At 38.3% G+C, this 23,753-nt stretch overlaps 3 protein-coding genes across 3 annotated transcripts; all 3 read right to left on the bottom strand.

Annotated features, from left to right (window-relative positions):
- Nucleotides 1-1,297: 1,297 nt before the first annotated feature.
- Nucleotides 1,298-8,854, bottom strand: LOC121913751 (LIM/homeobox protein Awh-like). The gene is made up of 7 exons (XM_042436541.1): nt 8,623-8,854; nt 7,747-7,879; nt 5,729-5,931; nt 4,641-4,749; nt 4,382-4,517; nt 3,368-3,600; nt 1,298-2,173 (listed from the first exon to the last, which is right to left on the bottom strand). The coding sequence occupies exons 2-7, from the start codon at nt 7,870-7,872 to the stop codon at nt 1,775-1,777; spliced, it is 1,206 nt and encodes a 401-aa protein (XP_042292475.1). The 5' UTR covers nt 7,873-7,879; nt 8,623-8,854; the 3' UTR covers nt 1,298-1,774.
- A 476-nt stretch (nt 8,855-9,330) lies between these two features.
- Nucleotides 9,331-13,620, bottom strand: LOC121913752 (histone H3.3). Its single transcript, XM_042436542.1, has 5 exons — nt 13,509-13,620; nt 11,986-12,154; nt 11,205-11,326; nt 10,558-10,632; nt 9,331-10,010 (listed from the first exon to the last, which is right to left on the bottom strand). The coding sequence occupies exons 2-5, from the start codon at nt 12,095-12,097 to the stop codon at nt 9,882-9,884; spliced, it is 438 nt and encodes a 145-aa protein (XP_042292476.1). The 5' UTR covers nt 12,098-12,154; nt 13,509-13,620; the 3' UTR covers nt 9,331-9,881.
- A 981-nt stretch (nt 13,621-14,601) lies between these two features.
- psmb10 (proteasome 20S subunit beta 10) lies at nt 14,602-21,291 on the bottom strand. Its single transcript, XM_042435536.1, has 8 exons — nt 21,102-21,291; nt 19,740-19,833; nt 19,459-19,556; nt 16,765-16,905; nt 16,199-16,314; nt 16,028-16,086; nt 15,061-15,212; nt 14,602-14,877 (listed from the first exon to the last, which is right to left on the bottom strand). Exons 1-8 carry the CDS (start codon nt 21,164-21,166, stop codon nt 14,766-14,768), a joined length of 837 nt encoding a protein of 278 aa, XP_042291470.1. The 5' UTR covers nt 21,167-21,291; the 3' UTR covers nt 14,602-14,765.
- Between the last annotated feature and the right edge of the window lie 2,462 nt (nt 21,292-23,753).

The following is a 23,753-nucleotide window of genomic DNA, read 5'->3' as shown; positions in this document are numbered from 1 at the left end:
GCTTGATTGACGAGGCCATCCACAAAGAGGAAGAAGCCAATTCATTAAGATGTTTGTGAGGAGAGAAAGAGAGACAGATGAGAGCGGTTTTGAGGCTTCTTTTGTCACGGCGGTTGTCATGAAGGTCGTCTCGCTGGGTAAACACAGACATACCTGGAAGAATGTCATTCAGACGGTCTGGTCTTTGAGGAATCTTCTCATTGACAAACCAGTCAGTCACTCCGAAACCAATTATATGACAACAGATGCGTCTTCGTCTAGGTGTTGATTTTATAACGACTTCTAGTTTCAGGCTATTTTAAGACTCAGATTCAAAGGTTTTTTTTGTCACACACATGTGATATGTGTAGTGAAATGCAATGTTTAGCATTTAACTTCATGTCAAAGTGTTTCCCTCTTTATTTCTATCACAGTGCAGCTGCTGCTCTGACGGATTCATGTTTTCTAATAGTTTCAGCTCCTCTAATACGACTACTGACGCTGATAAATGTGTCCGCTGGTTTCTGACAGCAGCAACTTCAAATTCTTCTTTTGATTCTTTGGGAACATTTTTGTGAATGAAACTCGCCCACAAACGGAGCCGAACAGGTGGCCTTGCATTGACATTTTAGGGGCGTCGATGATGCTGATGATGAAATCTCAGGCGACGTTCATCAGGCTGAAACCAGATTTACTACAAGTTTGTGAGAGTTTGTTGAATCTGACGAGCAAAACTCAGAAAAAAGCCACAAATATTTAAAAGATTTTTAAAAAAAAAGGAAAGACATGAGAAAAGGGTAATTAATTTGACCTCAGAGGGTTTCATCGAATATATTTCTATAATATTCTAAGCACTTATTGCTTTTTTATTGTTTGTATGAGAAAGTGATGTTTCACCAGCACAAGTAATCTACATCCACATATTTGGAGATTATAGAATTCACTGGATAGATTTTATGTAAAAAATTTTAAATGTACTTCTTGAATTTATTGGGTATGTAGTCACCAAATTAATAGCTGAAAAGAAGTCCGATGGATCAAGAAACATGAGCAGTGAGACAATCAGACAGGTCGGAAACTAAACCTCAAGGTGAGACAAACTTATTCGGAAGAAAACATGAAGGCGAACAGCAAACTTTCTGTTTATAGACTGACTCCTTGCTTCTAAGAGAGATACAGTTTATAATTACTGACTACCTGGATTTAAACTGTATTTATGTAGAATAATCATGTAATTGCATCAATCAAATTTTCTTGAGAGAATGTAAACATGTTGCTGGCTGTGATGCACAAATAAGAAGCTTGAAGAGAGGAGATGTAGGAACCAGCTGATGGTTTATTCACCACTCAGGTAATAACATAAAAACAGCTCATACAGGTGGAGGTAAGTGAAAATTCAATGTCTCCCGTTCACCTCAACTGATTAAAACCCAAATGACACAATATGTGCTGGTTTGTTGTGGATATAAAATGTGTTTGTATAGAGTGAAAAGCCAACCGTCAGACAGTTTACAGTGTTTTGGCATCGGCTAAGTCTTCAAACTCATGAATCTGTTATTTTCCTCAGTAGTTTTTCCTTAATAGATTAATTATTTAGCAGATTACAACATGATGACAAGCGCTTATGAAATCCCAGAGCTCAAAGTGACATCATCTGTCACTCAAAAAACCCAAATGAGAATAATTTACAATAATATAAAATAAAAAAAAGAAAGAAATCCTTAAAATTTGGGAAGCTTTAATGTTTTCTTTTAGTTTAAAGCTGCGTATTTACTCTTTTTTGAAGTAGCCTTGTCTAGCAGTAATGTGGTCTAAAAGGATCAGCTTCAGGATCAGCTTCGCTCTCTGCTCCACCTCTGGCCTCCCCAAAGTCCCCGTAGGCCTCCAGAGAGGAGGTACAGCCAGGTGCACTCTGGGAGTCGTAGTCCAGGAAGAAGGCGGGGTTTTGCGGCTGGTGTGACTGGCTGACGGCCGGGCTGAGGGCCGGGCTGAGCGGGGCGGTGAGCAGGGAGAGCTGCAGCTCGTCGATGGTGCTGGTGGGGAAGGGCTGCGATTGGTCGGCAGGGGAGCGGGCCGGAGGCGGGGAGCCGGTCGCCGCGGTGACGCCTCTCAGGGGAGTGGAGGGGGAGTGAACCTGAGAGTCGTCGGTGGAGAGGGAGCGTCTCAACTTAGCCCGAGCGTTCTGAAACCACACCTGAGATAGAATATGTGAAACAGGTGAAACATACGAGGCACAAAACGTCTGTAAATGTAGATTTAATCTGAAAGATGGGTTCACAATTTTTCAAATCTTTTTCAAACCAGCAGTCAGGTGTCCATATGAACAGTGAAAGAGGTTTTCCTCGCTGTAATCATTCCTCCTGTTCATACTGGCCGTTAAAAGATCCTTCAAATGTGCTTTCAATGGAAGTGATGGAGGCCAAAATCCACAGTGTGTCCACACAGTCATTTAAAAGTTGATGTGAAGCTTATATTCAGCTTCAGCAGTCTGAGTTAGTCATATCAAGTGGATATCTGACACATTTACAGTCTTTTTAGCATCAAACTCCCTCTTTGTGTTTCCCTGTTGAGCTGCAGGTGGAAGTATAGTAACAAGAGGAACTTTGGCACTAAAAAGACTGAAAGATATCTACTTGATTTGACTCATTTGGACGCTGAAACTTCATATTAGCTTCAGATAAACTTTTAAATATATTTTTGCACAGAAGGAGGACTGTGGATTTTGTCCCCCATCATTATGAAGGGATCTTCTAATCGTCAGTATGAACAGGAGGAATGATTACAGCAAGAAAAACAGGTTTCAATGTTCATTTAGGCTTAAAAAAACTTTTAAAAAACTGTGAACTCGTCCTTTAACTCAGATACCATGTCATAATGATGCAGTTTTTTTGGTTTTTTTGTTTTCCCCACAAAATATATGTAATATGTTGTTAAAAACTTTAAAATTACATCTTATGTCTCAACTGTAAAAAAACACTTAATTTCTTGGTTGCAGTTGTTTTTTTAAAAAAAGTTTATTTATGTTATTTTTTTAAACTCTCAAGTATTAATATTGGTATTCAAAATCCTGTATTGGTCAGGATATATTATGAAAGGAGGTGGACTTAAAAATCCAAAATATGCAACTCATCTCTACATTTTCTGTAAACTAGACTCAAATTGGTCTAGTAAAAAAAAACAAAAAAAAAACAACTCATTAATATATATATATTCAAACAACTCCAGAGCTGTCTTATTGGCACCTGATTGTGGTTTCAGGTGCAGCTGCTCTTTGGACTTGAAGCTGAAACTCACAACTTAATTCAACTCTGTAAAACTGTATGACCTCGTACTTCGTCTGGATTGGAGGACGATTTCTGTGATGTCACTGGTTTTATAAGTTTCTTACCTGCAGGACTCTCTTGGGCAGGCCCGTCTTGTGGGTAAGGCAGGTCCAGTCTTTTCCGTCAGGGTTGTGCTTCTGGGCGAAATATGACTCTAGCGCTCTGAGCTGCTCAGTGCGGAAACACGTCCTGATTCGCTTGGTCCGCCTGCGGGTCCGCCCACCTGTCACCTTGTCATCCAATCGTGGCTCGGGACTGCTGACAGACTCCTCCCCGTCACCTGAGATCTGGTTTTGAGCTGTTTCACACATGTACAGGCAGAGTCGCAGGGTTTTGTTTGATAGCTGAAGGTCTGGAGTGTCGTGTACCAAATGTTCTTAGTATTCAGTCTCAGTGATGTCACAGACGCAGTTACCACGGTTACGATCCTCTACATAGTTTAATGTTACAGCTTCACAGAAACAAAGAATCATGTTTTACAAATATTAAATCTGTACTTTACTATTTGCACCTGCTGGAAGCAAACTGACACTTTTTATCTCATAATTTTGACTTTTTTAATTCATAATTTTGGCCTAAGTAAAAATTTTGACTTTTTAATCTCAAACTTTTGTCTTTTTATTTCATAATTAAGAATTTTTATCTCATAATTTCATCTTTTTTATCTTTTAATTTTGATTAACCATCTCATAATTTTGAATTTTTAATCCAAAATTTAGAATTTTATTCTCGTAATTTTTACCTAAATCAAGATTTTGAATTTTTATCTCAAAAATTTGATTTTAAATCAAATAATTTAGTCTTTTTATCTAATGATTTAGAATTTTTATCACCTGCTGGCAGCAAACTGAAATTTGAAGACTAATGATCAAACCTTTCAGAATAATTTCAGCTGGACAAATAGTTTAAATATAATAAAAATATTATTAATACATTTAATTTTTACTGCTCTTTTCATTTGCAGTGAATCTCAAAGTGCTTCAGCATTAAAAAACATACAACACACAACATGTGGGTGCAGGTTTGTGGTGTTGTGTGTACAACAGAGATGAAATTACATATTATTTCCAAACACTCACCTTCTTTCAGATTTGGTTCAGGCGGCGGGTTATGGGATAGCGGGACGCTCCCATCGCTGTGATAATGTGCCTGACAGTAGAGGTTCTGGCCCTGCATGCAGTACAGGTTCCCTGGCATTAATTTGACGTCACACTCCTGCAAAACATCATCATCCTAAAAACATCTGCATTTATTTGCCCTTTTTTTGTATTAATAGTAAGATGAATGAATGAATGAATTAGAAAGGTTTCTGTAAATGTCTGTAAACTGTGAGCTAACCTCGCAGGAGAAGCAGTGAAGATGGAAGGTCAGCTCACCGGACCTCATGACCAAAGCAGACGCTGGGATTGGCTGGAAGCAGCGGGCGCACTGACCACCTCCGAACATCCTGACCATGAAGAGAAAAAAAAGAATAAATACTGAGCAGAGTGGTCGTCCAGAGGTCGGGAGATGCTGCGGCTGCTGCTGCTGAGGACCCAAACCTCAGAAAACACAAATTTTATCCAAACCTGGAAAGAATTAACATCCTGAAATATTTTGTTTTTATTATTCTGAAAAACTCTAAACTGTCAAAGGTGGACTGATTCATCCTCCATTTGTGGAAGTATGTAAGTATGTAAAAACTTTAATAAATGTGGTCGTAGTTTTCAAACCACAGAGGACAATTAATAATCTCCAAGTAATTAATGGGTATTTTAGCTTTCTATGGAAGCTCATTTATGCCAAAAAAAAAAAGAAACAAGAAGAAAAGTTATTATAAAAAATGCTCATGGTATGTCATGAGATTGTAAACTTCTCATTTTATCTCATGATTTTGACTTTTTATCTCATGATTTTGATTTAACATCTTATAATTTTGACCTAATTCAAGATTTTGACTTTTTAAATCCCCAAATTTTGTTCTTTTATCTCCTAATTTTGAATTTTAATCACAAAATTCTGACTTACTGCCTCATAATTTTGTCTTTTCATCTCATAATGTTCAATTTTTGTCTCACAATTTTGACTTGGTAAGTGAAATTTTTTGGCATACCATACAAGCTTACAATTTTTTAAATTTTTTTTGTTGTTGTTTTTCTTTTACTGGTGGAAATGTGCTTCCATAGCTCTGTGACTCAAATGTAACGCTACGACATGAGAGAAACAAACTGGGGCTCCATAAGAACATAACATCATTAATTTTCAGCTGTCACACACAGGAAAATAAAACAGGACCCAAAAGACATGAGAGAGACTATTCATATTAAATGTGATGCTTGCATGTCTCATATGAAGGCAGCGTTTCCAGTTGAAGTTTCTCTTGTAAATTATTCCAAACCCAGGTTATATAGTACAGTTTATTTAACGTACTGAATATTTTTTCTGACCTGCAGTAGTCCTGCTGGCAGTAGATGTTTCCATCTCTCCAGTAGAGCGAGGGGTGTGTCTGCAGCTCACAATGACATTGGCTGCAGCGGAGGCAAACGCCGTGCCACACGCTGCCTGCAGCCAATAGGAAGAAGCGGTCGCACACCGGCTCGCCACAGCCGGCACATGTCATTGGCTCCTGGATAGAAACAGCTGCTGGAGTCTGGAGTCCGAGAAAGATTTCAATTCATTGATAAAAATGAAAGTTACTGGTGACAACCAGACAGGACGGGAGGATTTTACCGAAATTTAAACTAAGAATCTAAATGTTTAAGTTGTGAAAATGACCATCACAATTTCCTCAAGTTTGGTTTTTTTTTTGTGAACACAACACTGACACATCATCATCTTTTCAGTGGATATGTTGAACTTGTTAGCAAACAGTTGCTTATTTCCACATCCAGCAGTTACGGAGCAACATTATCATTCATTTGGAGTCGTGTTTCTGTCCACCTGGTGAATGTAAGTCCAATATTCACTCTCTTTTAGCTCTGTTTTTGTTCTCCACCAACTCCTGAGAGAAATATCTGGCTCTGTAGCTGCTAAATGCTCCACTATGTTCACCAGCTAGTCTACAGCTAACCACTATGTTGCCGTTTGGTGCTGAGCAGGTAGTTTACAGCGGCTTTTTAAGAGCTTTTTCTCTGAAAACGACGCTATGAGAGCGCTGAGAGTGAACCACAACAGTAAAGTTGTGGGCTGCAAATAATCGTTACTTGCAACCGTAGGTGACATCATCAAATCAAATTGTTGCTTTGCAATTTAAAAAAAAACAAATATATTCAATATATCTCAAATTAAAAGCAAAAGCAACAAATTCTCTCATCTGAGAAGCTGCAACCATCAAATGTTTGGTATTTTTGCTTGATGAATGACTTAAATGACTATCAAAACAGTCGTAGATTAATTTTCTTTTGATCGCTTCATGGTTAGTAAATAAAAAATGTGATTTGTGTGAAGCGGAAAGTAAATCCCATTTTCTTTTGTACTGTACAAAATATGATTTAAGAGAATTACTTTTCCATTTATTAGCCTGACAAAATGCTTAAAGTTAAGTACAGTGCTTAAGTGCAATTCTGAGGTACTTGTACTTGATTTGAGTTTTTCCAATTTATGATACATTTCATGGGGGAAATATTGTAATTTTTACCACACTACATTTATTTCACAGCTATATGTACTAGCTAGTTTTCATATCGCGTTTTTACAAGTAAAACAGATTATGTATTTTATATTTGTACTTAAGTTTGATCACTTTATTGAGATTTATTTTTACTGTGACATATTTTTATCTTGATCAGTGCCGAAAAAAGCAAATTAAATGACCTTTAAGACAATAATTTGATACAAATTTTACTTTTGTACTACTATTTTTCACTTTTAGTAGGATTTTGAATATAAGAATTTTACTTCATACTACAGTATTTCTATTTTTACTTTACTAGTAAAATGTTTCAATACTTCTTCCACCACTGTAAAACAGACTGTTAAGTTATTTACTCTGAAGTGTTACATAGTAAATGCTTTTGACAGTGATTTATTAAATGATTTATACATTGTGTTTTAGTCAATGATGGTCTGATGATTTGATTGTGAAAGTTGTTTAAGTTGCTTCTCTATTTTTGCACTTTTTCTGTAGTTTGGGAATGTAAATGCAGCCCTCTGGTCCTGGCTTGTATGAATATTTGGTGTCTTGTAGACTCATGCAGGCTGTGAACGGTTGTATTCATGACAGGAGCTTTAAAGGACAGACCATAATCACCCCTCCTGTTCATACTGACCATTAGAGGATCCCTTCATAATGCACTTACAATGTAAGTGATGGGGGACAAAATTTGAAGGAGATCTTTTAGGAGGAATGTTTACAGCGAGGAAAACCTCTTTCACTGTTCATATCGGCACCTGACTGTTGTTTTAAGACACACTTTTAAAAAATTGTGAATCTATCCTTTAATAACGATGTTGCCTTGATGCTCACATTATCTATGGCAGCGCTCTCCTCCGTCCTTGCCGGGGCGCCGCCCAGCTCCCCTGCCTCCACCTCGTCACCAAGGTCGCTGCAGTACAACAGGTCCTCGAGGGCTCGGTCATCTGGAGACATCATGATTGTCCTGAGAAGGTAGAGGAGACAATTATCTGTCCACTTGGTAATCACAGCCTTCAGTAGAGAACTAAAAACAGACTCATTTAATGTCTCTATTAATAAACCAATGTCGGACACAAACACACAGAGCCAAACTGTGACACCGGGAGGAAGAATTACATAAAGTGATCTGACATAACGGTTGTTGCTTTCTGTTACAAAACCTTATCTAACAATTTTTTAAAAATATACATAAAAATAAAAGAGACATCTTTCAGTGTGTGAAAGCTTTTTTGACTTTTAAAAAATATAAATATATAAAAACTCTCAAAAGCCAGCTGGTAAAAATGTTCTTTTATTATAATTATACAATAAACATGAGCTGGACCAGATAGACAGGTGGCGTAATGAGTTTTTTGCTATTGTTGATTAGCTTCTTAGCTACTGTACAGCAGTGAGTGTTTGCTGCAGGACTGAACTCCACAAAAAAAAGGATGAAACAGCTTCCTGCAGCACAATCCACTGTCTCACCAGTATCACTTGTAGTTTATAGATGTAGAACATCTGTTAGTCAACAGCTGGAGGAAATGTTGTGAATGAATTTTAAGCCTTTAATATGTTCTCAGGACTTTTTTGAGGGAACTGAGTTCAGTGCTTTTTAAAGACCTGCAGATACCCAGAAGATGTCAGTCGTAAAGAAAATTGTATCATAGCTTTCACCGTTTTATCCAGGTAGACAGAAGAGGAGGGAGGAGATGAATGAGATCTTACCGGTCTAGTTTAGAAGCTCCTGGTTGGTGTTTTCCTCTGTATGAACCTTTAAGAAGACGACTTCAGCAGCTTCAGAGAGTCCTGAGCTTCTCTTCCGACCAAAAACACTCTATGTGGGAAAAACAACCTCCTCTCTTTGCTTTGTTGTTTTGTGTTTTCTGTCGTGCACTTTGGATATTTTCCTCCCGGCTGTCAACCACCTGAGCGCTCTCTCTCTCCTCCAGGTGTTTCTCTCTGCAGCCGCCTGTCTTGTGGTTTTGGGATCGGTTTCCTGACCTGAGATCAGCTTCCACTGCAGATGAACCGACAGCGGGATCAGCACCAGTCCCTCCCGCCTCGCGTTGTCCCAGGTGACGTCCCGGCACACACCTGTAAACAAGAGGCCCAGCTAGCTCAGGGCGCAGGTAAGAAGTGATCTTATTGGCCGGCAGGTGAGCAGATGGGCGGGGGGGGGGCCTCACCCCTGGGACCAATTAAAAAACACAAAGGGTGTTTAAAAGGACATCTGGGATCAGAGCTCGAGGATGAAAAGACAGATAGACCTGGAGATTTCCCTCAATCCCTCAGCTGCGTTTGGACCAAACCTGCTTCTTTTATGTTTTAAGTTTTTTTTCCTGTTTAACTGAAAAAACACAACCAGTAACATCATACAAGGAGACATAATGACATTAAATGTTTGCTTGCATCCAAAATAAGACATCAGGTACATAATAGAAAAAAATCTTACTGTTTATTCACAAAATAAATGTACTTGAAACTCATTAAAATGGACACAAAATGCACACATCAATAATATTAAAAAAAAAAATCAATAAAACACAGAGCAGTGATCATCAACAGCAGATATATTTAGTCTATTCTGTACAATAAAAATACTTCAACAATGTTTAAAAATACAGCCGCTTGACAAGGACGATTATTGTTAAAAAGGAGCTGAACTTGAACTTGCGTCCTTTTTTATGAACTATATCAAAAACATGAAACCTAAAGTTTTCTGAAAGATGTTGAAGCAGAAAAGCGTCAAACATTTTACATATTCAAGTTCCTACATAATTTAAGTCCATGCTTGGCAAAATGTACATTTTTTTCAGATTCATCTCGCTTTAATTTAGATATGAAACAATGAATTTCATCATCTTGAAGTTCCAGTTTGATGTCTGCAGCCAAACACGGATGTAGAGTCCCACAGTATCGAAGCATCATAACAGACTAAAGTTGTAAAAAAAAAAAAAAGTCCTTCTTGTCCTTGTCTGTGGTTTTTATAGGTTCTCCGCTCCTCGGATCCTTCTGGCCAGCTGGACGTCGCGGGGGAACAGGGTGACCCGCTTGGCGTGGATGGCGCACAGGTTGGCGTCGGAGAACAACATGACGAGAAACGCCTCGGCCGCCTGGGAGGAAGAGGGAGGGACGCAGGTGAAGTCAGATCACGACAGATTTAACGACAAAATTCAAAGCAATGTTTTTGTAACAATTTAAAAGGACAAGTTCGTTTTTTTTCTCAGTCTGTCTTCATACAATACCGACGTACGTAGAGATGGATCTTAGTCGCTGATTGACTGATTTAAACAAAAATAACTTGTCAACACAACAACTTAATTACTCACCGATCTCATAGTTTTATGTTCAGTGAGTTTTACTGCTTCCGATCAGCCAATCATTCTGCACCGTTTGTGCTCAAGTCAAACTACAGTTTTCAGGCATCAAGGCAGCTGAAGTGCAGTGAATAAACTCTACAATCAGATGTATATTTTTAGATTTGACTCTTCAAGAAGTCCAGGTTTTCAGTGTCTGGCGTTTTTTTTAAAACCCAAAGTATCGCACCCAGGCAACTCCGTTCATACTTTATCCTCCAGTGAAATACTTGTCTCGAGTAAACTCTACCTGAGCCTCCCCTCTGAATCTGTGGTGTTTGTGCTGCTCGAGGACGCTGCTTACCTCCTGCAGGGCCAGAAGAGCATACACCTGCCACCTGAGAGCTTCCCTGGAAAAATTCTGACACACCTCGCGAACCTGAACCGAGAGGAGGAAGAAAGGTTTTTAAATCAAACGGGACCTCAGTCACACAGGAGCAAGAAAACAAGTAAACTTCTGTTGCAATTCACAAATTATATATCTAAAGATTACTGTATTTATTCAGTCTGTAGTTCTTTCCACACAACCATGAAATCCTCTGAAATTTCAGTTTTCTCTTAACTTGAGCTTTAGTCTTTATAATTTTTATATTTTAATCATGTAAATGAATCCTTGAACATTACAGGCTGAAGTGTCAACACATTTCCTGGTTATAAAACTGGACTGAGGATTTTTTTCTTGGGCAAATGCAGAAAGACGTTACTTTTTAATCTACAATGCCTTTTTGTGCACGTTGCAATAAGTCCATTTCCACAATGAAGACATTTTATACATCCTGCAGCCCTAACTCAACCATTTACAACAAGTAACCACTGCAGACGAACAACATTTAGCTCAAATGTACATGTTTACTGAGTAAAGGCGCAAATGCAAAGATTGATCTCTGGATTTTATGAATCCTGCCCCATCTGTGAATGTTTACCTCAGGGGTTTCTTGCGGTTTGACTCACCAGGCGGGAGAAAGGTCCCTTCCTGAGCAGGAGGTCGGTGCTCTTCTGGTATTTACGGATCTCCATTAAGGCTTTAGTTCCTGGACGAAACCTTCTCTTCTTGGGAGTCCCAGCAGGCCTCTCTGCAAAAAAGATAGAGTGGTTAGGAGATGTAAGGATTAGCTGTTCGCCAGGAAATCAGTCAGCAGCATATTTGATAATCGATTTATCATTTAAGTCATTTTTTAAATGAAAATTCAAACATTATCTTGTTCCCTTCATGTTAATCTGACAGTAATTTAACATGTTCGTCTCATGTCTGAAAAAGCGCAGAGGTCACTTTACGTAAGTCACAATGGCGATCGTCTGAGATCGGACCTGAAATATTTCTGAAACACTCTGAACACAAGACTGAACTGAACGCTGTCAGATGAACATAAAGCCCACAGCAGCAGTCAAACATGTAGAGACATTACATGGGCTTTGTTCCGTACTCTAAGATCACTGTAATGCTTTTTTTTTATCCAATCTTCATCTTTGATGCACACAGAAAACAAAATCAGTTTATTAAACTATGAAACGCTGTGAAAGAGACAATTTGAAGTCGCTGAGGACGCTCTTCTCATGACGCCAGAGATGTAACACATTCCGTGTCTGAAAAGGGCTTTTGTTGTTAGGTGACCTTTCCTGGTTTTCAGAGTTTTACTCATATTTAGATTTGACAAAAGCAGTGGCTTATTTCTGTGACTGGAACATAATCATGAGTGCAGGATGTCAGCCCCGCTGCTTCCATCACTCTCACTTGAAACTCCGCTCCGCCTCGGGGACCGGGTCTTTGAACTCGGGGCCGGCTGCGGGGGCCGACGTTTAGGGGTTTTGCCCTTCCTCCGGCTGGCTGAATCATCATGCCGCATCGCCTCCAACACACAGGTCAGGAACACAAGAAGAAAAAGACTGCAGCCGAGATCTGCCTGCAAGAGGAAAGACATCATGTGCTCATTTGTTAAAAAAACAAACCAGGAAGTCGTCACCTTAGAAAACGTGTATACTGACTTTTATATTTGAGATTTTATTCCTTTAATTTGACTCTTTTGTATGTATTGTTAACAATAAAGCCACAGGTGACGTCTTCATTCTCTCCTCTAGATTTAGTTGTAGTCTAAGGAAGTCGCCCCTCATGAGAGGCAGATAACTTCATCTTCCACAGGGAGGTCAAAGGTCATGTCCTGCCTTACAACAGGGACCCTGGAGCTTTAGGGTCCTGCTCAGTGGCATTATTAATTGAGCTAAGCTGCAACATTTGGTTGATTAATCGATAGTCCAAACAATTCATCAATTAATCAAGACATTAATTGACAGATTAATCAATAATGAAAGTAATCATTGGTTGCAGCCCTAATTTTGCACTACTTTATTTTATGAAGCCACAATTTAGGTTAGTTAATCAGGACAAAGACCTTAATGAAAACATTTGATGCAAGATCAAATCATCAGTGTGGTTAAGATGCAAACCACACCGCTACACCGTGTAGTCTACTGTTTTTATTATAAACGCTGGAATTAAAGAATGGATTTTGTCCCCCATCACTTAGCTACATTGTAAGTGCATTATGAAGGGATCTTCTAATGCTCAGTATGAACAGGAGGAATGATTATGGCCCGTCCTTTAAAGCTCCTGTCATGAATACGACCGTTCACAGCCTGCATGAGTCTACAAGACACCAAATATTCATACAAGCCAAGACCAGGGGGCTGCGTTTACATTCCCAAACAACAGAAAAAGTGCAAAAATAGTGAAGCAACTTAAACAACTTTCACAATCAAATCCTCAGACCCTCATTGACCAAAACAAAATGTATAAATCACCTAATAAATCACTGCCAAAATCAATAACCCTGGAGACCAAAGACTAAAAAGACCCCAAAACACATATCAACAGTGATCGAAATTAATTACAAATATAAAACACATGATCTGTTTACACAAATAACATGTCCTTTAACTAACGCTAAATTCAATTCAAACCCATCCAAACATTTAAATCAATGTTAGAGTAACGTTAGGAGGAAGATATGGAGGATTTTAACCCACAACTGGAACATTAACGTATATTCCTAACATTAAACACAACATGAGTAAGTTATTTTAAAGCTAAAACATCGTGTTGCTGTATATTTTTAAAAAATAACGGCTATGTGTTTGCTAGCACGTTAGCTCCTCAGTCGGTTTAACGTTAACGTGTGTTTTAGGTGCTATTTTATGTTTGCAACAGAAGTCATACAGTTGTAAAACTTTATCAACGCAATAAAAGAGCTTTAAACGCACCTGTGGAGCTGAATATAATTCCTGAAACACTGGAAACACAACTTTAAAAGTCCGACTGACGCCGAGCCGACAACAACAGCATCCAACTGAAATTCAAACGACGCCTCTTCGCCGGATCAACCAATCAGCATGGACTAAGTGGGCGGGACAAGCTTTTGGGGAGCGCTTGATGAGGTTTATCTGAAATCGCCACATGGGCGGGAACTGAGCCTCAGCGTACTCATTGTACGTTTCAGTGAGACTACTTCATAAATCGAGCTCGTCCCGCTTCACGACTGAAACGCACCTTGAGACTGAATGGAAACAGAAGAAAGTTGATTGGAAATCTCTTTAAAAAGCCAGTCAAGCAGATTTTACATAGATTTTACAAGCAGAGTTTACATAGAATAAAATTTTAAAATTATACTTTAAAGATAATAATAATAATAATGATAATGATACTACTACTACTACTACTACTACTACTACTACTACTACTAATAATAATAATAATAATAATAATAATAATAATAATAATAATAATATATCACAATTAATAATTGTATTTCAATTAAATAATAGCTTCAAGAATCAAAATTGCTCAGGTCTAGCAACCTTCTTATAGTACAAAACATGAAACAGCCAAGCTTTTAAAGGACAGATTCACAATTTTTCAAGTTTTTCTTAATACAACAACCAGGAGCCCAAATGAACATTGAAATGTTTTTTTTTTCTTGCTGTAATTACATAAAATGTAAGTGGTGGGGGACAATATCCACAGTCCTCCTGCTGTGCAAAAATGTATTTAAAAGTTTATCTGAAGCTAAAATGAATGAGAGAGGGAATTTGATGCTAAAAAGACTGTAAAGGTGGCAGATATCTGCTCAATATGACTTGATATGACTGCTGAAGCCTCATATAAGATCAACTTTTAAATGAATTTTTGCACAAAATAACTGTGTGGACACACTGTGGATTTTGGCCCCAATCACTTGGGAACTTGGAAGATTTAGAAAAAGTTTTAGAGAGAAGAAATAAAGAAAAACAAGCTGGAAGTAAAAGAGCAGGCTCCTGGCCCTTCAGGTGGGGTCAACAAATAACTTGCAGACATTAATCATTTAACAAAAAAAAGTTTTTATTGCATAAAACTATGATGTCATGGAAAACTACTTCCTTAACAGTGATGCTTTATAGATACTAAACAGTTCAGTTCTAAACCCTTTGACCACATGCTTTTATTTCACCAGTACACTGATGTACGACTACATATGGAGTATTTTATTCAGTGTCCATGGTCTGAACAGACTCGTCGACCACATCCAGAGAGATCGGGGTGATGGTTTTGGTGAGGACAGCTGTGGTGCCGCGCTTATACCTGTACTGTCCCTCCCTGCAAGACAAAGGCAAAAAGTGTATTAATTAGAGTTGTTCATCATCCTAAAGTGCACTGTACTGGGGGGGGGGGGGGGGGGGTTCTCAATTAATTACCAAATCCTTTTGTCTATGAAATGTAAGAAACACAAATATATTCAGTTCATGAAAATATATCTATAATATATAATTTGTGGCTCACTTTTTGCCCTTGGTCGCGGGTTTGTCGTAGCCTCGCAGGAACTCCACCCCGGCCTGGGTGATGACACATAGGTCCACGTTACTGCCTGAACCCAGGTCACAGAAAATCCCAGCGGTGATGGCGTCTCGTACGAGCTGTTTCGCCTCCTCCAGCTGCGAGGGAGAGAGGAAGAGGAGGAAAATAAAGGAAAGGAAGTAATTTACTGTAGAAGAGTTATTAAGGACAGGACAATATTGAACATAACATCACTAGAGGTGCAGTCAAGCCTCTAGTGGCCTTGTTGAAGGAGTGCTTCACTGTTTTGTGCTAATTTAATTTCAAACTTAAATGACAGGTTCACAGTTTTTCAAGAGTGTCTTAAAGCAACAGTCAGGTGTCCATTTGAACAGTGAAAGAGGTTTTCCTCACTGTTATTTCTCCTGTTCATACTGGCTATTAAAAGATCCTTCAAATGTGCTTTCAATGTAAGTGATGGGGGTCAAAGTCCACAGTGTATCCACACAGTGTGTCATTTTGTGTGCGGTTGATCTGAAGCTTATATGAGGCTTCAGCAGTCTGAGTTAGTCATATTAGTCATATACAGTTTTACAGTTTGAAAAAGACAATCAGCCTTTAACTCTAGATAAGAAACTTGTTTCTTTTTTTTAAATCAAATGTTGAATATAAATGTTGAATAACAAAGCTAAATTCCTCAGTATTTGTATGACTCAGCAAGAGTAATGTGGGTAAAAGTTTTAATGGCAGGATAGTCAGAGTCACTCATGGAGGAGGAAAATACTGTGTACTTGCTCTTTTCTGCATTTAAAAGAATAAAAAATATAACTGGAAAGCATCAAAAGCAGACTGAAGACGAGTCAGATTATTGCAGACAAAATAGATATTTTGCCCATTAACCTGATTGTACCATTTGCACTGGGTGATCTACAGTTAGAATAACAGACAAACCACTACTGAATGTCAGTCTCACCTCCATGTTTGGTTTGAATCTGTCCTCAAATACAGAGACAGCAGCTGCAGCACCAGAACCTGAAACCACAATCAAATATTACTTTTAGTTCAGTCAGGTTTAAATGAGCAGGTTTTTCTCAGAATCTCACCACCCAGACACCTGCACAGCCTCATACACATTAACGCATACCCATAGTGAGGAAGGGAAGCTTGTCGTAGGAGCCGTGTGGGTAAACACTGTACAGGTGAGCTCCATTCACATCGACTCCTCCAACGATCAGAGATGACCCGACGTGACCCTGGTACCTGAAAAACCAGAGAGACGTCACTACAACATGCAACAGACTATTAGTGATGTGACTTTTCTGTCCTGTTAATCTCTGTCATCAGGCAAATGGCCAACATGACAAAGAGCCGGGCATTTATGGACACTAAATTAATCACATCGTGCTGACGTCATTATATGTACAGTTCATGGCGGGACTCAATACATGATCAAGATCAAATAATTATCAATCCAAAAATGTCTTGTTGAACAAGATAGACAATGATTAAAATTGGATAAAAAAAATCTAACTGGGCACAACTTAATTAAATTCTAATTCTAAGACAGGGGAAAACATTGTACAATACACAAATAATTATTTAACAATTATTGAGACATTTTTGGATGTATTTTTGTGGGAAACCAGTGTTACTTCCCTTTATTGAACCTGTTGTCCTGCACACATCTATCTCTTCGTTTAATCTCCTCACCTGAACAGCATCTGTTTCAGCTGTCGGGTTACCATGGCAACGAGAGGAGGTCGCCCGGTGTTGAGTGTGTGCAGCTCCACGTTGGACGCCATGATCTGTGTGGTGACCTCTGCGTCTGCAGCAACGCCGGCGCCACAGCAGCTACAACACACACATGACACAGTTTAACAAATGTAACATTGGATGTTTCTCATATTGTTTATTATGATCTTACTTTGTGTCCCAAGTGATATTTACTTAGTTTACATCATTTGCCTGTGCTAGTACAGGCTTTTCTTGCTGTAATCATTCCTCCCGTTCATACTGACCATTAGAGGATCCCTTCATAATGCACTTACAATGTAAGTGATGAGGGGCAAAATCCACGGTCCTCCTTCTATGCAAAAATGTATTTAAAAGTTTATATATATCTTTTTGTTACTATACTTCCACCACAGCTCAAAAAGGAAACACTGTTTGATGACACAAAAAGGGAATTTGATGCTGAAAAGACTGTAAATGTGGCAGATATCAACTCGATATGACTAACTCAGACTGCTGAAGCCTCATATACTTAAAATAAACTTTTACATGCATTTTTGCACAAAATGACTGTGTTGAAACACTGTGGATTTTGGCCCCCATCACTTACATTGAAAGCACATTTGAAGGGGATCTTTTAATAGCCGGTTGTAGGATAAAGTCCCTGCATGTTTCAAAGGTAGACAGCACAAGCCTCAAGCAAGAGACCAGCTCTTTCAACAACCCCCCAGGAATGCTGGCCAATAATATATAACACAAACTCCCCACTAACCAGACCATCTAAACAACCTCCTGCAAACAGAAAGGATCAGATAAGGACCCCCCATCTCCTGCATGGTCACCAAACCAGATCACTGACCTAAACCACCTGTGATCTTCAAGCTACAAGAACCAGCAAGATGGGAAGACCAATTCACACTCCTGTGTGAACTGGGGTGCCATTTGGATAAACGACCCCCCCCAAGAACTGATCACTGGGCAAACCAGCACAAGGCATAATTACCATAATACAAACATAATTCCATCATCCTTGATAACACTATCATGTTTAATACCATGCCGGTTGAAAGCTTGCATTTTGTTAGTTTGAAGATGTGATTCAGAACAATAGGAGGTGAAACCTCAGCATGTAGAGTCATGAGTTGAGGATCGAGCTTAGGAGAGCATAAACCAGGAGCTCTCTTCCAATGGGAATTTTTCAACCAACTGGCCGACTTACTCATCATTGCAAGAACTAGACTCCAGCTTCTAACCCAAGCACATTGGACTCCATTGTCCACAAGAAGCCTCCCCAGAGAGCAAGCAATTAGTCCTACAAAATCTTCATCAGCTTGCTTAAACCCTGGTGCTTTCATGATTTGTAATTTCAACTGGCAATCCAGAACTAAGCTGTTGTACCGTTGATTTGACTCACTGCTTCTCAGGTAACACCCATCTCATCTGTTTATCAGGTCTCTCATAACAACTACACAATAGATAAGTGCATCATGCATGTCAATCATTCACCAGCCATAGCCTTGTTTACCAGTTTCCCTTTCCCTCTTGTGTCTTGTCTGTAAAATGTTGTAGTGTTTAGTACTTGTAGCTTTAGTATTAGTAATAAATGTGTATGTAACTACAATGAACTTGTTGGTGTTTTCTTGTGCTTGGATCTCAGTCACTTAACCTTAAACGACCTATACCTTTGCAAAATCATAATTAATTAATTGATAATTAATTGATTAATAACAATCATAATTCTAATTGATCTCATCTTGTGTGGCCAACAAGGAGGACTATTTCCTATTATTAGACCTACTCTAATATGAGTTATGTCGCTGGACAAATGATTTTATGTTGGAGTTGTGCACAATAATAACTCATAATTCCCTCATAAAATCATAAAGATAATTGAGTGCGCAAATTCCTACACAGTATGAACAGGAGGAATGATAACTGTGAGGAAAACCTTTTTCACTGTTCATATGGACACTTGACTGTTGTTCAGATCATGGTTTGGTCTGAATGAGGAAATCTGTCCACATATATATACATCATCTGAACTGCACCACTGGTCTGGGTCATAATTATTATGGCTGCTGGATGGCATCTGTCACTCAAACCTAACTATATGACATTTTTGGGTGACTGACATTACAATGTATTGTGCTGTTTTTCTTCGGAGGACAGTCTCCTCTGTTTACTGGTTTGGACTGCCTTCCTGTTGCTGGCTGTAAGCCTAGTTTTGGATATTGATTTAATAAAATCTCTTTCTTTTACCTATCCTGCCGTGATGTCTGCATTTGGGTCCTCCTCCAGGTACTTCACACTCACAAACCTGTCAGTTTCCTACTAAAATGTATCTTGTGGGTCGAAATTGACTCCTCTCCTTCAGTTTTTATGTCCACAGTCTTGTACATTTGACTTTTTATTAGTGAGCCAGATATTTTCTAAAACAGTTGTTCATCTTTTGTACTGATGATTCAACCAGGAGAGTTTCACATTTATGAGAAAATGAACGTGAGTTTTACTTTGCTCAAAATATCTCCTCCAACTTTTATTTCTGAGAGCATTTTCTCGTTTAACGCCACATCATATTTCATATTTCCACCATCAGAAATACAAGCAAGGATACAGCCAGGGTTTGTCCCATCCCACCTGGGGAACTGAAGATCAAACTTTACTTCTACTCACTAGATCTTAGGAGCGATGTAGTGAATCTTCATGCAGTTTTTGTCGGCCACCACCATGTCGTCTGTCGCCCTGGTGTCTGCTCCCAGGATCACTCCATCCTGGCGGACAGGGGACAGAGAATGCGAACATCTGATTCACTTCCTGAACAACTTCCAGGAAACTTTCTAGAAAATAAGAGCACTGGGTGCAGAGAAATTAAACTGATCTAAATCTGAGTATATTACAATCAAAATATCAGTGTGTTCCTGTTAGTAAGGATTCAGACTGAAAACCATAGACACCTTGTAAACGACACCAGCGATGGTTGTCCCCGTCTTTCTGGCGTTGGGAGCTTTGAAGCCGAGCTCTGACAAACTGGACTCCAAAACTGTGTTTCTGGAACAAGCAGGAGACAGAAACATGTTTATATATCAATTCACTCCAACTCTCCTGTCTCCCCCATCACTTACATTGAAAGTGCATTTGAAGGGGATCTTTTAATATCCAGTATGAACAGGAGGAATGATTACAGCAAGGAAAAACCTCTTTCACTGTTCATATGGACACCTGTCTGTTGTTTTAAGACACATTTAGAAAATTGTGAACCTGTCCTGTAACCATCTCATGACCACTCATGTTTGCCTGACCCACAGGTTGGGAACCACTGGTTTACATCGATTGATTCTAATCGCCACAGTATTTCTGTGTTCCTAAATTCAATAAAGATAATAATACAATTCCAATTGATCCCTCCTGATTGAAATGTGGCTATATATTTAGCATTAAGGACATGCACTGATATCTGTATACTGCCCAATAATTAATATATAGAAACGTAAACTTACAGTGACACAATACCACAATGAAATCAACAGTGAGTGCACAGGAGGAGTCAGATTACACAACTAAATCTGAATTATTGCTTCACATGAGTAATATTTTTAGATCTAAGTAACTCAGTCTATAATTCAAGCTAAATATGGCAATATTTGTACTTTTACCTTTGTACCTTTTTTCAACATGAATGCATTTTAGTCTATTGTCTTGTTATATGATTTTATGGAAAAATGTTTTTGTGGATAAGCAATGGAATTAAAAGTATGATATCTTACTAATCTTGTAGTTTTGTTATCTGGCAGCTCTGCTGCTCTGTATTTCTTGGTTAAATATTGTGATTCTTTGTCTCTACACTGATTCTTCTTTCTACTCTGAACCAATGAAACCTGCATGTCTGTCCGTCCTGGATGATGAATCCCTCCTCTGTTGATTTTTCTGGCAATGTTTCATTTTATTGTTATGTGAATCGGGGGTGTAAGGGCAGAGTGGGTTGTATCTTTTACAGATTGTAAAGCCCTCTGAGACAAACATGTGATTTTAGGTTATACACTGTAAACCTCACTCTCACAGCTTCTCACTTTACAGCCCTAGACTCACTTCAAATCCTTCAAATCAATCTCAAGAATGCTGTAGGGACACTGAGGATACTACAAGAGGTCATGAGTAATGATGAAAAGGTTTTATAAACTCAGAATGGAGTACAGACACACTTCAGCTTCAGATCACAGGCTACATGAGCAGTTTTTTTTTTTATAAACACGCATTTCCTCCTGACCTCCATTTTAGCTTCAGTACCAGCAGTAAAAATGGATGCAGTGTTCCTTTACCTGCGGCTGTTTTCAAAGCAGAAACCTCCAGCCTGGAGCTCACAGGGCTTCAAACTGTGGAGCATCTTTAAAGGTGAAGGCAGAAGAGATGATTCTGACAGGAAAAAACTGAGCTGAAGTTTAAAATAAAACCCTGCTGACAGCCAGTGTGTCAGCGCTTTTCATGGGTTTTTACTTTTACTTTCATTTCTACTGCACAAGCCAAGCCTTCATGCACTCCACTGTAAAAAATGATCCGCATTCATAAGTCATATGGTCTCATGTGGTGTTTGAAAGAACAATGTTTCATCAGACAGACTGAAGGTGTTGTCAAAAGAGAGAGGAAATCACACTTTTCCCTCAATTTAGTTCCATATAATTCAATATTATCATTGTATTATAATTGTAATTTATCACAAGCAAGATTCTTAGTTTTGAAACAAAGCAGAAATCTTCACCTGCAAGAAAAAAAATACCCCAAATTTGACAGAATTTATAGAAAAATTATGTATGAAAATCATTTTGCTCTGCTACACAGACTAATTTTATCACTCCCTTTGAGAAAAACATATTTAAAGACTTAAGAGTTGCTGAAATGACCTGCTGAAATATATTTCCTGATATTTCTTGCAGTGTATTAAAATTTGACAAAGAGTCAAGATGGATCCTATTTCCTGGACGCCTAAAATGTCGGCTCAGATGACATATTGCAAAATAAATGAACTATGAGTTAATGAGTAAATGAAAATAAGGGTTGAAGCTCAACGGTAACTTCATATGTTACATATTACAGTACTGTAACTTCAGCATATGCAGTTGAGCTGACAATAATTCAGATTTAGTAAAGTTTCTTGTTGCCAGTGATGTCTTGACTAGACATAGACATAGACTTAAATAGAGGGTGTTCTGTGTTTAATGTGAGCCATATTTATTCAATATAGTGCTGTGATTCTCAAACTTTTTCATGTCAAGGACCGTAAACTTAGACCACGTACCCCCACCTGATAAGATTTCTTCTTTTAAATGTTTTATTACAGAAAGTGTATGAAACCCATGACCAGAACAGTCGCACATTCTGTCATTGTGTTACTCATGGGTGGAATTATGGTGAAAATGAATTATGCCCCCCCCCTCAAGGACCCCTGGGGGTCCCTGGACAACATTTCCAGTGAATAATGAAAAAGCTAAAGAATACACTGTCTGTTCTCTGACAGTTTAATCATGGATTAATCACCTATTTATTAATGACTGATGAGGTATTAATTAAAACATAGATTTATGGTTCAGACGTGTTCTGACAATGATCACATTTACTGTCAGTGAAAAGTGTGAAAACTTTCATTTTCACCTTTCTTTTTTCACCAGTGTTTTATTGTTTTTCTTAGTGTCATAGGAAATTACATACAATTGACAAATTAATTATTTGTCAAACATTTATCTCCCGCCTCTGCTCTGTGAATATTTCAGGTTGATTAATAATGATACGACATGACAATACAGTACTGTCTCAGTACAGTGAATGTGTTGTGTGCTGTGCTGACCTCCATTTGAAAGTGAGATAGGAGGGCCCTCCACTGTTAAAATCAGGTATTACATGAAGTAGGTTGCAAATGTTTTACACAGAATTCACGTTAAGGGAATTTTTTTTTTTTTTTTTTTTTTTTTTTTTGCTTTTCTTTATTAAACAAAACACATATTACAGAATAACAAACAACTTAACGCCAGGAACAAAACACACATAGAAAGACAGGAGTAAGGGAGCAGCATAAAGAAATAGTAAAAAAAAAAAGAAAAAGATTTTAAATCAATATACATTCACATTGGTGCTGGAAAGTAACTAAGTATATTTACTCAGGCACTGAACTTAAGTACATTTTGAGGTAGGCTACTTATTAAATATTTCCATGTGATGCTACTTTATACTTCCACTCCACTACATTTCAGAGGGAAATATTGTACTTTCTACTCCACTACATTTATTTGACAGCTTTAGTTACTTTTCAGATGAAGATTTGACACAATGGATAATATAACACGCTTTTAAAATACAACACATTGTTAAAGATGAAACCAGTGGTTTCCAACCTTTTTGGCTTTTGATGTCTTACAAAAAGCAGTGTGTAGTCGGGGTCACATTTCACATGTCTATGAGTTGTTAACAGCTCCACCAATTAGTGATTTTTCCCTCTAAACTTCTCACATGCTTTCATTTCAATAAATGTTCAAATGATCCAATATTTCAGCAAAAATCAAAGATTAGAGAAAAAGTCCAAAAACTGAAAACAGATTTGTGTATCAGAACTTTGTTTTTTCTTCTTTCCTCTCCCATTAATCATCTCACAACCCCTCAGATTTATCTGCTGACCCTTTGGAGGGGCCCGACCCCTAGGTTGGGAACCACTGGACTAAACTAGCTAACTGTATATAAAGTAGTTGAAACTAGCTCCACCTCCAGCAGCTACAACAGTAACATGCTGCTCTAACACTGATGTTTCATTATTAATAATCTAATGATGTCATATATAATAATATATCAGTCAGAGGGACCAAACCACTACTTTTACTGCAATACTTTAACTACATCAAGCTCATAATACTTATGTACTTTTACTGCAATACTTTAACTACATCAAGTTCATAATACTTATGTACTTTTTACATTGCTGCACTGGT

The sequence above is a fragment of the Thunnus maccoyii genome, chromosome 15, assembly GCF_910596095.1.
Source record: "Thunnus maccoyii chromosome 15, fThuMac1.1, whole genome shotgun sequence".
Lineage (NCBI taxonomy): Eukaryota > Metazoa > Chordata > Actinopteri > Scombriformes > Scombridae > Thunnus > Thunnus maccoyii.
The sequence above is the reverse complement of the archived record's forward strand: the minus strand, read 5'-3'. Positions and strand labels throughout refer to the sequence as shown.

Bases quoted from the DNA above. Each gene is read 5' to 3' on its own strand.
- LOC121913751 (XM_042436541.1), bottom strand. From the start codon at position 7,872: ATGATGTCTCCAGATGACCGAGCCCTCGAGGACCTGTTGTACTGCAGC. The intron at 4,518-4,640 runs GTTAGCTCACAG...GATGTTTTGCAG, and splicing joins TTCACTGCTTCTCCTGCGAG to GAGTGTGACGTCAAATTAAT. The intron at 3,601-4,381 runs GTGAGTGTTTGG...TGTGTGAAACAG, and splicing joins TGAACCAAATCTGAAAGAAG to CTCAAAACCAGATCTCAGGT.
- LOC121913752 (XM_042436542.1), bottom strand. From the start codon at position 12,097: ATGCGGCATGATGATTCAGCCAGCCGGAGGAAGGGCAAAACCCCTAAA. The intron at 11,327-11,985 runs GTGAGAGTGATG...TCTTTTTTGCAG, and splicing joins GAGGCGGAGCGGAGTTTCAA to AGAGGCCTGCTGGGACTCCC. The intron at 10,633-11,204 runs GTGAGTCAAACC...CTCTCGGTTCAG, and splicing joins AGGGACCTTTCTCCCGCCTG to GTTCGCGAGGTGTGTCAGAA.
- psmb10 (XM_042435536.1), bottom strand. From the start codon at position 21,166: ATGCTCCACAGTTTGAAGCCCTGTGAGCTCCAGGCTGGAGGTTTCTGC. The intron at 19,834-21,101 runs GTAAAGGAACAC...TGCTTGTTCCAG, and splicing joins TGCTTTGAAAACAGCCGCAG to AAACACAGTTTTGGAGTCCA. The intron at 15,213-16,027 runs GTGAGACTGACA...TCTCCCTCGCAG, and splicing joins GATTCAAACCAAACATGGAG to CTGGAGGAGGCGAAACAGCT.